Source organism: Wyeomyia smithii, chromosome 3 (genome assembly GCF_029784165.1).
Source record: "Wyeomyia smithii strain HCP4-BCI-WySm-NY-G18 chromosome 3, ASM2978416v1, whole genome shotgun sequence".
NCBI lineage: Eukaryota > Metazoa > Arthropoda > Insecta > Diptera > Culicidae > Wyeomyia > Wyeomyia smithii.
In genome coordinates this window covers 27,409,830-27,423,583 of record NC_073696.1, presented here as the reverse complement: position 1 = coordinate 27,423,583, position 13,754 = coordinate 27,409,830, and the positions used below count along the sequence as shown (strand labels likewise).

The window sequence follows — 13,754 nt, the reverse complement described above, 5'->3', positions numbered from 1 at the left end:
TTAATCGCTATACTGCAAGCCACACACGCTATATAACAAGCCACGCACGCTGTAGATATGCACATACACGCTATATAGCTGACCAAACACGCTATAGACATGCACACACATGCTTTATAGCAAGCCAAGCACGCTATATAGCAAGCCACGCACGCTGTATAGCAAACCACACACTGTTGCCCGCTGCTGTCGTCATTTTTAGGGAAAGGCAGCAAGCGACCTATCAAAGGCTGACATTTACGTTTTGTTCCACATCAATGGACCATAAGACGTGGGTTAGAAACGTGAAACCCGTGACACTCAAAGTTTGTTCACGATTCCCTGGCCGGATTAGTTTAGAGTGGACTGTATACGGTTGATCGATCGATGGAATACACGTGATTAACACTTAGCAAACTATCTTTATTAACTTTAAATTTAAATTTGATCGCGCGAACTACGAACTGAACACTTCAATGGTCGTACATAGAATGAATGGGAATAGCATCGATGAATCGGTGCTCACCCATCAAGCTGCTAGGTAGAGAGGGATGTATGTACTCAATTTGCCTTGTCTATGTATTCGCGTTCTTATTGTTGCTGTCGTGACGGATGGAACATTCTCCCCCCGGGTTGAAACTTCGTATCAACAGAAAGGACCGGGGCAGAGCAGACGTTGTCCTCGATTGGAATTATCGAGACCTTGTTGATTGGACGACGGTATGTTGCTCCGTTGGAAAATACGTCAATGGCTCGCACTAAGCCGTCGTCACCAGGATACACTCCGGTGATTCTGCCCAGTTTCCAGCTGAGCGGAGGTTGCGTCTTATCGTGGAGAAGAACGACTATGCCAGGTCGAACGTTCGACGTTGCTCTGGTATTCTTCTTACGTGGTTGGAGAGAATTAAGGTAGTCCCTTGACCACGCTCGCCAAAAATGCTCACGCATGAGCTGGAGGTGTTGCCATCTATCGAGTCGGCTCACCTTGGTGTCTTCTAAAGATGGCTCAGCTGGTGCAGACAACGGTCGACCTATGAGGTAATGAGCTGGTGTTATTACCTGTGGATCGGCAGGATCGTTGGACAAACTGAACAACGGACGAGAATTTAAAATGGCTTCTATTTCGGCTAGAATGGTTGCCATTTCTTCGTAAGTGAGGTTTGCATTCCCTACGACTCGCTTCAGGTGAGTTTTCATCGCCTTGACCGCCGCTTCCCAGAGACCACCGAACTCTGGTGCGTCTGGTGGGATGAAATGCCACTGTATCTCGCGTACTTCACAAAACTGCTGGATTTTCTTCACCTCTTGTTGATTCTGAAACTGTCGGTACAACTCGTGCAGTTGGTTGCTTGCTCCATGAAAGTTGGTCGCATTGTCAGAGTGAATTTGCTGCACCATTCCTCTCCGACTAATGAACCGTTTCAAAGACGCCAAGAAGGCATCCGTTGTTAAGTCGGACACAATCTCTAAATGTACAGCCTTTGTCGCCATACATACGTAAACTGCGACGTAGGACTTAACAAGCTTCGGACGATAAGAACCTTGCCTCACCATGAATGGACCGGCATAATCGACGCCAGTAACTGCGAACGGTGGTGATGGCACAATTCTCGAGGTAGGGAGATTTCCCATTAGCTGTTTGGTTTCAACGGGTTTTGTTCGGAAACATGTAACGCACGATCGTGTTACTTGTCGCACAGTTGATTTAGCATTTAAAAGCCAGTACCTTTGACGAATGATGCTGATCAAACCGGCCTGGCCGACATGAAGATGCTCCATATGCAAAGTTCTAATGAGTTTTTTCGTTACAGGATCTTTATCGGGAAGTATTAACTGATGTTTTGCAGCAAACGGCAGTACTGAGCGATCTAATCGCCCTCCAACTCGTAGTAAACCGTTTTCATACACTGGACGCAGGTTACCAAGACGCTTGCATGTTTGGTTGGAAATCACTCGCTTAATTTCGTCCCCAAGATGTGCTTGTTGAATCGCCTTGACGATTGCTTCGGATGCTTGACGTAGTTCTTCGATGGAAAGATGTACTTGCTTCACACGATTAGACTTTGGCCGTTTGCAATTTCGAATAAACCGTAGAACGTAGCACATGGTGCGCTGGATTTTACGAAAAGAACTTAATTTTCCGAAGAATGGAAACGAATCGTGAGCTGACACGGTTATGACGTGGACTTTCAGTTCGGGAAGATTCTCCAAAATCTCTTCGGTGTCTTCAACGTCATATTCTACTTCACACAGGAACCTTGGACCGCTCCACCAGAGAATATTTTGTTTTAAATCTTCTGGCAGCTTTCCTCGAGAAACGATATCGGCGGGATTATTGGCCGAGCAAACATAACTCCATCGATACTCATTAGTATCCTTTCGTATCAAAGCAATCCGATTCCTTACGAACGTCTGAAGTTGATCTAACGGTTTCTTCAGCCATGCCAGAACAATGGTGCTGTCCGACCAGAGAACAACTTCTCGAAAGTTCATTTGAAGCGCGGGAACGACCTGGCTGATCAATTTCGAAAGCAGCTGAGCGGCACAGAGCTCTTTACGAGGAATGGAGACATCGTCTAATGGGGCAACCTTTGACTTGCTGCATAGAAGACGTAGGTTGGCGGATCCATTGGTGAAAATACTTCTCAAGTAGACGCATGCACCGTACGCCACGTTAGATGCATCGGAAAAACCATGCAACTCATATGCAATCGCATTCGGGAACATAACACACCTTGGAACGTGAATGCGTCCAAGGTCTGGAAGGGATGCGCGCAGAGTAGCCCAATTTTCGCGGATGGTTTCGTCGATGGGATCGTCCCATCCAGCTGATATTTTCCAAAGCTGCTGTACCAAGAGTTTGGCCATGACAATTACTGGTGCAAACATTCCGAGTGGATCGAACAATTTTGCCACCTCGGAATAAATCATTCGTTTCGTGGCTAGCTCATCATCCGGAAAAGAACATTTCGGCGGATTGGCTATCATGAGGACGTCGCCGTCAGGATCCCACAACAATCCAAGCACCTTTATTACTTCATTTGCTCCGTACTCATGAAAAGGAACCTTCCTTTCTCGGTCGGCTGGTGGAATGTGCTCTAGAAACTCTGCCGAATTGGAGCACCATTTGTGAATATGGAAACCACCTCTGGTTAGCAGTTCTTTTAATTGACGTTGGCTTTCGAGAGCTTCTTCCAACGTGTTAGCGCCAGAAAGCGCATCGTCAACGTAAAAGTCCTCAGTCAAGATTCGAGAGCCGATGGGAAACTCGGAACCTTCTTCCTTGGCAAGTTGTACCAAACACCTTGTTGCTTGGTATGGCGCACAAGCTGTTCCGTAAGTAACGGTATTGAGCTCGAGAACCCTTAATGGATGTGACGGGTCGGACCTCCAAAAGCATCGGAGGAATCGGCGTTCTTCCGGCGCAACGAACACTTGCCGGTACATTTTTTCTATATCGCTTGAAAATGCATAAGCGTACTTACGGAATCGCAGCGTAATAGAGAATATGCCATTCTGTACAACTGGTCCTACTTGAAGAACCTCATTGAGCGATAGTTTTGATGGGTCCATTTTGGCACTAGCATCGAATACGACGCGGCACTTCGTGGTTGAGCTTGACGGTCGTAATACTGCATGATGCGGCAGATAGTACGTATCCATATTACCTGGATCCTCAGCTTCCTTAACTTCTCTGCAATGGCCGAGGTCTTCATACTCCCTTATGAAATCGTTGTATTGCTGCCTCAGCTCGGGATTACGCTCCAATCGTTTTTCTAACATAAGGAATCGCTTGAGTGCCAAAGAACGGCAATTATCCAACCGGTTGAGGTTTTCTTTAAACGGTAGTTTTACAACAAACCTACCCGTTGCATCGCGCTTGTATGTCGACAGGAAATGGGCTTCACAGGACAGCTGTTCGGATGAAAATGGAGATGCGTTTGGTACTTCCTCCACCTTCCAAAATTGATGCATCATTTCCTCGATGGAATCGATCGAAGCATGGTTGACGTGTTGAATAGCCGCATTCGAAATGTACGGCTCGTTTATTACTCCAGCTACCACCCATCCAAGATGAGTTTCTCGAAGTTGTGGTAAATTGTCACCAAGACTTATTTGATCGGGCTTGAGAAGATCAAAGAACAATTCTCCCCCGATTAACATGTCAACCTTTTCTGGCTGGAAGAAATGTGGATCGGCGAGTTGAATGCCTTCAGGAAGTTCCCAGGAGCTGAAATCAATCGTTCGGTTAGGAATAGTTCCAGTTACCTTGGTTGTAACCAGACACTCGATGTTGGCTTGAAAGTCTCCGTAGCTCGATTGGAATTTAACGAACACCTTATCACGAGCTAGACTTCTCAGGGCATTGATTCCAGTGATTGATACATTTGCTGGCATTCTAGAACAACCGAGGCGGGTTGCCATTTTCTCGGTGACGAAGTTAACTTGAGACCCACTGTCAAGTAGGACTCGACAAGGGTGGGACTGGTTATGTTCATCAATGGCTTGAACGACAGCAGTCAACAGCAAGACGGTCTTTGATGTTGAAACGTGATTGCTTGAGCATGTAGTGGATACTGGTTTATCCACCACCGAAACAGAAGGTTGAACAACAGTTGGTTGATTATTCGCGACAGGTTGCTTTGGCGCGGCAATGTCGGCCTTTGAATCCTGACTGCTGTTCCTTTCAGCATCATCGTGGAGAATGGTGTGATGTTTGCGGCTGCATTTTCGACACGTGTTGTTAGACGTGCACTGTTTGGACTGATGTCCCTTCCGGAGGCAGTTGAAGCACAAACCTTTTGCTCGAACCTTTTCTGCCCTTTGAGTTGCTGTCAGCTGCTTGAATTCCTCACATTGGAAGTTAAGATGTGAACCTCCACAAAAGTGGCAGGAACCTGAAGACTTGCTGGAACTTGAAGTAACTGCGTTAGTCTTGAGCGATGGCATTTTGTTGTTGACTGGTGAAAACTTTGATTTTACGGCGGTTCGTTGGGAGAAAGCTTGCGACGATTCACACTGCTCCAGCACTTGACAACTGGTTCTGAGAAAGGAGATTGTTTGCTCGTATTTCGGGAGCACACCTCTATGCTGGGTACGTTCCCAAGCCATGCGGGTCGAATCATCCAAGGCACTGACGATAAGATGCACCACGATGTGCTCGGAGATACCCGTCAACTGTTGTTTTTGGTACCGTAGGCCTTCAACATGACCGGTTGCTTCAGTTAGCAGGCCATCCAATTCTTTGAATGTTGCTTTAGACATTTTTCGTAGGGTAAGCAATCCTTGAATGTGTGACTCAACGATTACACGTATGTTTTCGTAACGGTCTGTTAGCACCTTCCACGCTTGCTTATAATTACCCTCGTTGATTATTTTTGCATCTAATATACCTGCTGCGGATCCAATCAATGCTTTGTCTAGGTGGTACAGTTTTAATGCCTCTGAGTCCCCGGACTGTGCCATCAGGTCTTGGAAAATCGCCTTGAATTTTGGCCAATTAGCATAATTACCGTCAAATGTAGGAATAGGTGCTTTCAACGGCTGCTGCTGAATAATAACCTGTGGGGAAACAGATGAACTCACGGTTTGCATTTGAGTAGCAGCGTTGATTCTTTCCTGGATGTGATTCGACAACTCGGTATGACGATCCTCAAAAGTGCAGTAAATTTCATCTTGCTCATCCGATGCTTCATCAGGAATCAAGGCCATGATTTCACTATGGAAGTGGCTAAACTCGCTGTAGATTACAACTAGTTTCTTCTCCGCGCACTGCAACTGGGCTAACGTCATACTACTCTGCGTCTGCAAAGTCAACTGAATCCTCACTAGCTTCTGTTCGATCTGTCCTCTCTGCCGGAACAAGCCATTCAATTTTCGCATCGACTCCAGATCCATTCCCTCCTCCCAATTGAATCCGTGAAATGAAGCGGACGAATTGGACCTTGAATGTTGTCCGGTTGGAGTATTACTGTTTCGGCTTCGACTCAGAAGTGGAACATTCTGACCTTCTTGCAGTTGGTCCACTTGGTTTTGATTTTCTAGCATATTTCTTACTGGTGAATGTTCTAGCGGCATTTCGAAACTTCTCACTTTACTACTTTTTTGTTCGATGGTCTTTTCTCACACAGTGTTCGTATCGAGACTCTCTTTCACACAAAAACGGCAACGTAGCACACGCGCAGCAAAACGTCCTTGAACACGTTCTCGCTTGTATCGACTCGCAATTTCACCTCGCGACGCGCACGCGACGACTGTACTTCGCGACGGCTGTACTTTTCGATCTGCTGTTTTATCACGTGTTCTTGGAATGATTCCTTCTTGGAAGGAAACCTTATATGAACTGGATACCGATCCTTTGAGTCACTTTTCATTCACTGTGCTATGATCCGGTTCGAAGGACCAATTTATGTTCCACATCAATGGACCATAAGACGTGGGTTAGAAACGTGAAACCCGTGACACTCAAAGTTTGTTCACGATTCCCTGGCCCGATTAGTTTAGAGTGGACTGTATACGGATCGATGGAATACACGTGATTAACACTTAGCAAACTATCTTTATTAACTTTAAATTTAAATTTGATCGCGCGAACTACGAACTGAACACTTCAATGGTCGTACATAGAATGAATGGGAATAGCATCGATGAATCGGTGCTCACCCATCAAGCTGCTAGGTAGAGAGGGATGTATGTACTCAATTTGCCTTGTCTATGTATTCGCGTTCTTATTGTTGCTGTCGTGACGGATGGAACACGTTTCAAATTGGACAATTTTTGTGACGCTCTCGATGTATTCGGTTTTGAAGTTGGACCCCTGTAAATGTTGCCGTAAGCCGTATTCTACGTCAAAAATATTTGTTCAAAAGTAACTACTTAAAACAATATGTTGAAAATCTGTGTTCTAAGGCACTGAAAAATCTGAAAAAAATCACAAGTATTTTTGACGAAATTTCGAAACTGCTCTGAAAATTTCGGGGTGGTTTTATTTTTTGATCAAAAGATATAGACCTTCAAAGTTGGTGCCGCAACACATTTTCAAGCGTTTACATGCCAAATTTGGTTCTATTTGGTTGATTGGTTCTCGAGCTGAGCGAAATTTGTGTTTCTTTTGTATAGGACCCCTCCCTTATCAAAGAGGGAGGGGTGTCAAACCATTATGGATATATTTGTTACCCATAGAAACATCCACCTGCCAAATTTGGTTCCATTTATTTGGTTGGTTCTTGAGATGTGCAGAAACTTGTGTTTCATTTCTATGGAATCCCTCCCTTCCCAGAAAAGGGAAGGGTGTCGAAGCAATATGGACATATTTGTTACTCCTAAAAACAACTTCCACATGCCAAATTTGGTTCCATATGCTTGGTTAGTTTTCGAGATAAGCATGATTTTGTGTTTCATTTGTATGGGACCTCTCGCTTCCAGAAGAGGGAGGGGTCTCGAATTATCTTAGTCACCTTTCTCGGCCCCTAAAACCCCTATATACAAAATTTCACCCCGATCGGTTCAGTAGTTTCCAAGCCTCTATGGATCAGACAGACAGACAGATAGAGCTGCATTTTTTATGTTTAGATTTGCCCAGTTTTATTTCGACGTAGAAATACGTCTCTCAGAAAGTTCCACTACATAGGAGTGTAGTTTTCTCATTTAAATTTCAGTTAATTCTTACGTAAACCACGATTTTGTTTGAAAATTATGTGCAATATCGTTTAAATTTGCGTGGAATATTATAGAATTTTCTATCATAAGCGATGGAGTCAATTCTTCATATGTGATTCGACTTAAGGTTTTCTAACTGTTTATAGTTTTCAACGGAGTTCCTTCGTTCTCGCAGCAATCAATTATAAAATCATTTATGCATCCGCTCAAATGCGAAATAAATAGTACTATTGAAAATTGTCAACCTTGTTGATATACAGATTTCGATTTCTGATTGGTCGCTTAGTGTTTGCTTTCTCTAGCACGGTCGACAGAATATTATACCTAGTTAACACTGACAAACGATACCATAGACCAGACACCAGAGTCCTTAGTAAGAGTGACAAGTGTTGGTGTCTGGTCCTTGATATCGTTTGTCATATTAAAAGCAACTATTGCCTTGAGCTTCTGCTGTTATTCATGCGTTTCAGGGACTCAATGATTCATCCATGTTTTAGAAAAAAAAAACATGCTGAATAGGATAGAATTACCCTGGATGGACCAGTTCCTTAAGTGGATCACCCTGGCGAAACACTGTTTATTATCTTGATATATGGTAAAACTATCTTGGATGGACCACGTCATCTAGCGGACCACCGCACACTGTTTCCAAAGCTGCAAAAACGTGATCGAAATTATTTTGACCCAAAAACATTGAATTTAGAGCCGTAACGTCGTCAGCAAAGTTGTTCCATTTTACTTTTCTCATTTTGGAATATAAAAATCCACTTTTTTCAGCAAAATTGTAGCAGATTTCAAAAGGAACAACTTTGTGGAAGACATCATATTTTTATCTATCTATTGAAATGAACTTTTGTGGTGTTTTCTATGGATTACTTCTAAAAATCTTTTTTTGTTATTGAACTTTTTATAGTGACTTTCTACAATTTTTGAATGTTCTACAAAACTGTTTGCTACAACAAAACAAACAATATCTCCGAAGAAAGTTTATTAATATGTCATATACATTTTTGGTTGTTGACGATTTTTTCTAGAATAATCCGCAGTACACTAATAACTCTTAACTCAAAAAATAATAATTTTTGAGTCGTAGTGTCTTCAGTAAAGTTGTTCTGTTATTTATTCTCCATTTTGTAGAAGTAACAATTTTGTGATTAATCTACCTAAAAGTGAGAAATGAGTTTTATTTTTCTCATTTTTGCATATAAAAATTCACTTTGTTTAGTAAAGTTTTGGCACATTTTGCAAGAAACAACTTTGTCGAAGACACTATACTTGTATCTACTAATTTAATTTGAAATATTGTGAAGTTTTCTCTAGAACGCTCCTTGGAATCATTTTTTCAATATAACTTTTTATAGTGACTTTCTAAAAATTTTCAATGTCCTACAATGTTGTTAACTATAATAAAACACATAAGTTCACTAAAGAAGGTTTATTTTTATCTCTCAAGTTTATTTAGTTATAAAAGATTTTTATTAAAATAATGCACTTATTTATTTACAAATATCTGCACAGGAGACAGCGAGAGACAAATGCCTATATCTGGATTGAATGATGTTTTACTTATACTTAAATATAGAAATGGTTTACTCTGCAGATTTTAAAGATATCTGTTAGTAAATTAATGTATTGTTTCAATAAAAATCGTCAATAACCAGTGAAATATGAGAGATAAGAGTAAACTTCCTTCGAAGAAATTGTTTTTTTTTTTTGTGATAGCGAACAACAATGTAGAACATTGAAAAATTGTAGAAAATCACTACTAAATGTTATAATGAAAAAAATGATTTTTAGTGGCAATCGTTAGAAAACTCCACAAAAGTCCATTTAAAAAGGCAGATAGGAGTGTGGTACCTCTAACAAAGTTGTTTCTTATAAAATGTGCAATAACTTTGCCGAACAAAGTGAATTTTTATATGCAAAAATGAAGAAAAAAATAAAATTCGCTTCTCACTGTTGGGTAAATTAATCACAAAATTTTATAATTAATGGATCAACTTTCCTGAAGGCACTATGGCTCTAAAATCTATTTTTTGGGTCAAAATAATTTGGATCACGTTTTTGCAGCTTTGGAAACAGTGTGTCAGATAAACTTAATTTATACAAAAACTCGAGAGGTTTTCAGAAAACTTTTATCGGTAAACATCTTAGGGGATCATTCGTCAGATTAAATCAAATTTCTCTTAAAATATATCGGACACTATGAACGGTTCTCGTATTAGTTTTACACATTACTAGTACTGTCGAGACTAAATTCTGTGGTAACGATGAATACTAATTATGGTTACGGGTCAAAACGGCGTTAGTAGGGATGGGCGAACAACTCACGAATATGAACCACAGTTTGAGCGCCCAAAACTAGATCGTTCGCCTGAAATAAAAGTTTACCGAAACATTACGATTTTTTTGCATAAAATATATATTTTGATTTCAATTTATGAAAATATATTCATTGTACAAATCTTGCGTTGCACATTTCAGACATTTGTTGTGCGAAATCAAAGCAAAAATTGTGCGAAATGAGGAGGCACATTGATCAATCAAGACTTGAACTTTTCCCTGTTCCTTTCTCTCTCTCTCTCACACACACACACGCACACATACATACACACACATGGTTTATATCGTTACCATATCATATGTTTAAATGTACCTAACGTCTTCATAAATGGTCAAAAAATCAAAATAATTCTAACTCATTTTATTAAAGTTTTCCCCGATAGAATCAGTTAGGTTTTTTACGAGATTTTTTACGCAGAGTTTTGAATTAGAAGCGGTTTTTTAAGCGGATTTTTGAACTAACGCGATACCGCGCCAATTTAAAAAAAAATCGCGGATTTTCGAATTAACGCGAGTTGGGACCAAAAAAACATCTAAGTGGTTATTGAGTAAAAGACTCCGAAAGATTCGAAATGATCATCAAACAGGACGATTTTGAATACTGGTCGTGGAGCGTCTCAGGTTTTTTTGGAGCCTTTCTTGGTGGTTTACTTTACACAGATTTTTGAATTTACCCGGTTTTTCACGCGGAGTTTTGAATAACCGCGGTTTTTTTAAGCGGAATTTTGAATTACCGCGTACTTTCGAAAGAATGCGGTTTTTTACGAGGCATCAATCTCCCCCGTAAAAAAAACCTGACTGTATTTTCAAACAGCTTTTATTTAAATGCTTAGACCTTAAACTAACTTTTAGCGAAGAGAAACCCGAGTTACAGTGAAGTTGCATAATATGCCAATCCTGACATCATGGATGTCTATATACATCGTCTCAATTATGAAATGACCGTTTTGAGCTGTTTACCAGAAATGGTCTATGATCGATTTTCGGTCTCTGGGCATCATCTTGATTCCTGAAACATATTGGGTCGTATTTTGCCATTTTAGGCTGTTTTTATCCCGCTTCCAAACATATTTATGTTGTATGGTATGTGACTTTGTTTTCAGCTCAGATTGGTCGAAATCTGCGCTTAAAACAAGACTCGACATTTTTCAAAAGTACAATAGTTTACGTCATAAAATTGCAGCTTCTTGCATTAGGGCGGATGAGAAGAACGACTGAGTTATAAGCATTTGATAAGGGACGTCCCCTTTGTCGTTTTTAGAATTTCATTTTACACCTATTTAGACCTTCCTTGGAGACATAGTTCTACGTCAAAGAAAAAAGCAATAAATAATTATTCTGAAACACTATTTTTTTAAATCTGATTTTTTTCTCATGGAAACTACGAAAGGTTAGCTAATCATTATCGGTTGTTTGACCATGGAGAAATGAAAAAAAAATTGAAAAATATTTAATATTTAAACGTTTGTTTGCTTGGTATTTGTTCTTCGGTAAAGTTGTAGACAGCATAAAGAAAGTCAAAAAAAAAAGAAAAAAAAACAATTTCCCATTATAAATTGAATATAAAAAGCCCACTTTTTAAAAATCCTAATTTTCTCTGCTGTTAATTTTTTTGGAAGGACAACTGTAAATTGTTTTTTTGGAAGGACAAAGTTATCATCTACAACTTTGCCGAAGACCGTTTTGGCATTGAAAAAGTGATAAGATTGATAACTTACAAAGCCAACAAATGAGATTCCTTACCTAAGAAATACATTTAATGCATTGAAGCTTATGTTTATATTAGTTTTGTTTGAAATAATCCATTATAAATAAACGCATAAATTGATAGAAATAATGGTCCATTTGAACAACTTCAAAGAATTTGAAAAACATTGCATCAAATCCGCAAAATCATGGAGCGTATGAATAAAATTGACATTACCTAAATGCTTATAAAAAAAAAAAAACAGAGTTTACCGTATAGTGTTATTGCGAGCAGCAGACAATTTGTATCATTCTTAAAATTGAAGTACATTAGTGGTACAGTCCGTTAGCTTTACATTTATCTCGACTGCTTCACACAAACTTTCAACAGTGTTCTCAACAAACCTACAAAGGTATTAAATTTACAATTACCGTGCTGGATCGAAACCCGTACAGTATCGAAGTCCGTACACCTTGATGTTTTTCTTCAGTTTTAAGCATTATAAAAGTGAAAAAATTTATATGATAGTTACATGTACATATCCGTTGAGTTGTTGGCCTACTGTTAAATTAAACTATGCGCCAGTAGGCCATGAAATAAAAATATTAAAAATGAAAAATCAATCGTGTATCGGTTTCAGTTGTCATTTCGTTGTATCGTTAGAGAATTTACTAAGGAAACGTTCTTCAGATAAAAACGATTTTCAAGTGGGATATGAGTGTTTTACTCTGTGAATCTTTTTAAAATTGATGGAAAAGGTAAGTCTTTGTCATTTTCGAACTGTATCTTGCCTAATAAATAGTGTAAGTTGTATTTATTCAACAAAAACTGTGCCGTACGGATTTTGATTCTTTTTATTTGCTTGAATCGAAAACCGTACTGCGTGTGTATCGTGCATATATTGTTGAACTTTCTTCTTGTTTTCAGCATATAATGGAAGAAAACAAGTATAAATATACGACAAACAATTTTAAACGAGCTGTGACTGAGGTGCGCAAGGGAAAGTCGTACCGGGAAGCTTCAAGAGGTTCCGGCGTTCCGGTTACTACGAAACGCTACGAAAATTTCACTATTTCAGCTGATATCAAAAATTTGAAAACCGTGTGAATCTTTAGGAGCCAGTTGAACCTCAAATATACTTATTCGGTAATTTAAAGATAAATAATAAATAAAAGATGTTCATTTTTGTACTTCTTCATCTATACGGAGTTTGAATTATTGTTGTATGGACTTTGATCCAGTCTATATCGCGTGTGTGCGGATTTCGATTCAAAAGTGTACGGGTTTTGATTCAGACAAAAAAATGTGTACGGATTTCGATTCAAAACATGTTCTATTTAAACATGATTTTTTCGAGTTTCGGAGTGTTTTTAATCATTTTGCTGGAAAATAGTGATAAAATATAAGTAGCAATATGTGATTACTTGATTTTATATTGACCGTCGAAGATTATCATGAGCTTAGGTGTACGGATTTCCATCCAGCACGGTAGCTGAAATTGATCTTAATCAAGATAATCTCACTCCCGTTTTTTTTGCCTTCTCTTTTTCATCGTAAATTTGACCGCTAATTAAGGGGGAACTGAAACAATTGTCACTCAATTAAAAGTGCACAGAAAATTGATGCTGCCCAAACCAGTACATGAAAAAAGCACCTCATAAATCCAATCACTCATTGCAGAACAATGGGAAATGCTGTCGGTTAACTCCCCCCGAAAAATAAACTGCTGAAACAATGTGATGGAAGCTTAGTCCGGCATTAAACTAGACTCCACTCTTTCCGCTTGACAGGCCATGTAACCGCTCTGTCCCGCGTTCTTCGTTGCTCTGGCAGCCGAACTCTGGAAAGCCGAAAGTATCGTGCCCCGAAAGTAATGAGCTTATTGTTGCAGGACGGATGGAAAAGTCTGCTCCAGCTCTAAATATTTTAGACTAGCGCATACATAGCAGAAAACCCATCAGCACAGTACAGGCAGAGCACCGTGTGATATCACGGGGTGGGGTCTCCCCAAGTAGGTCAAAAACCGCACAGTCCCGTGTTCTTGGGAAGTCAATAAGCTGGAAGTAATCCGAGCTGAAAGATGACA

At 40.0% G+C, this 13,754-nt stretch overlaps 2 protein-coding genes across 3 annotated transcripts in view; one reads left to right on the top strand and one right to left on the bottom strand.

The window, feature by feature from the left end:
- LOC129727658 (protein phosphatase 1 regulatory subunit 14B) overlaps positions 1 to 13,754 on the top strand; it is a 133,144-nt gene that overhangs the window by 16,305 nt on the left and 103,085 nt on the right. The window lies entirely within an intron of this gene.
- On the bottom strand, positions 571 to 6,057 carry LOC129728191 (uncharacterized). The gene has a single exon (XM_055686606.1). It carries the CDS (start codon positions 6,055 to 6,057, stop codon positions 571 to 573), a length of 5,487 nt encoding a protein of 1,828 aa, XP_055542581.1.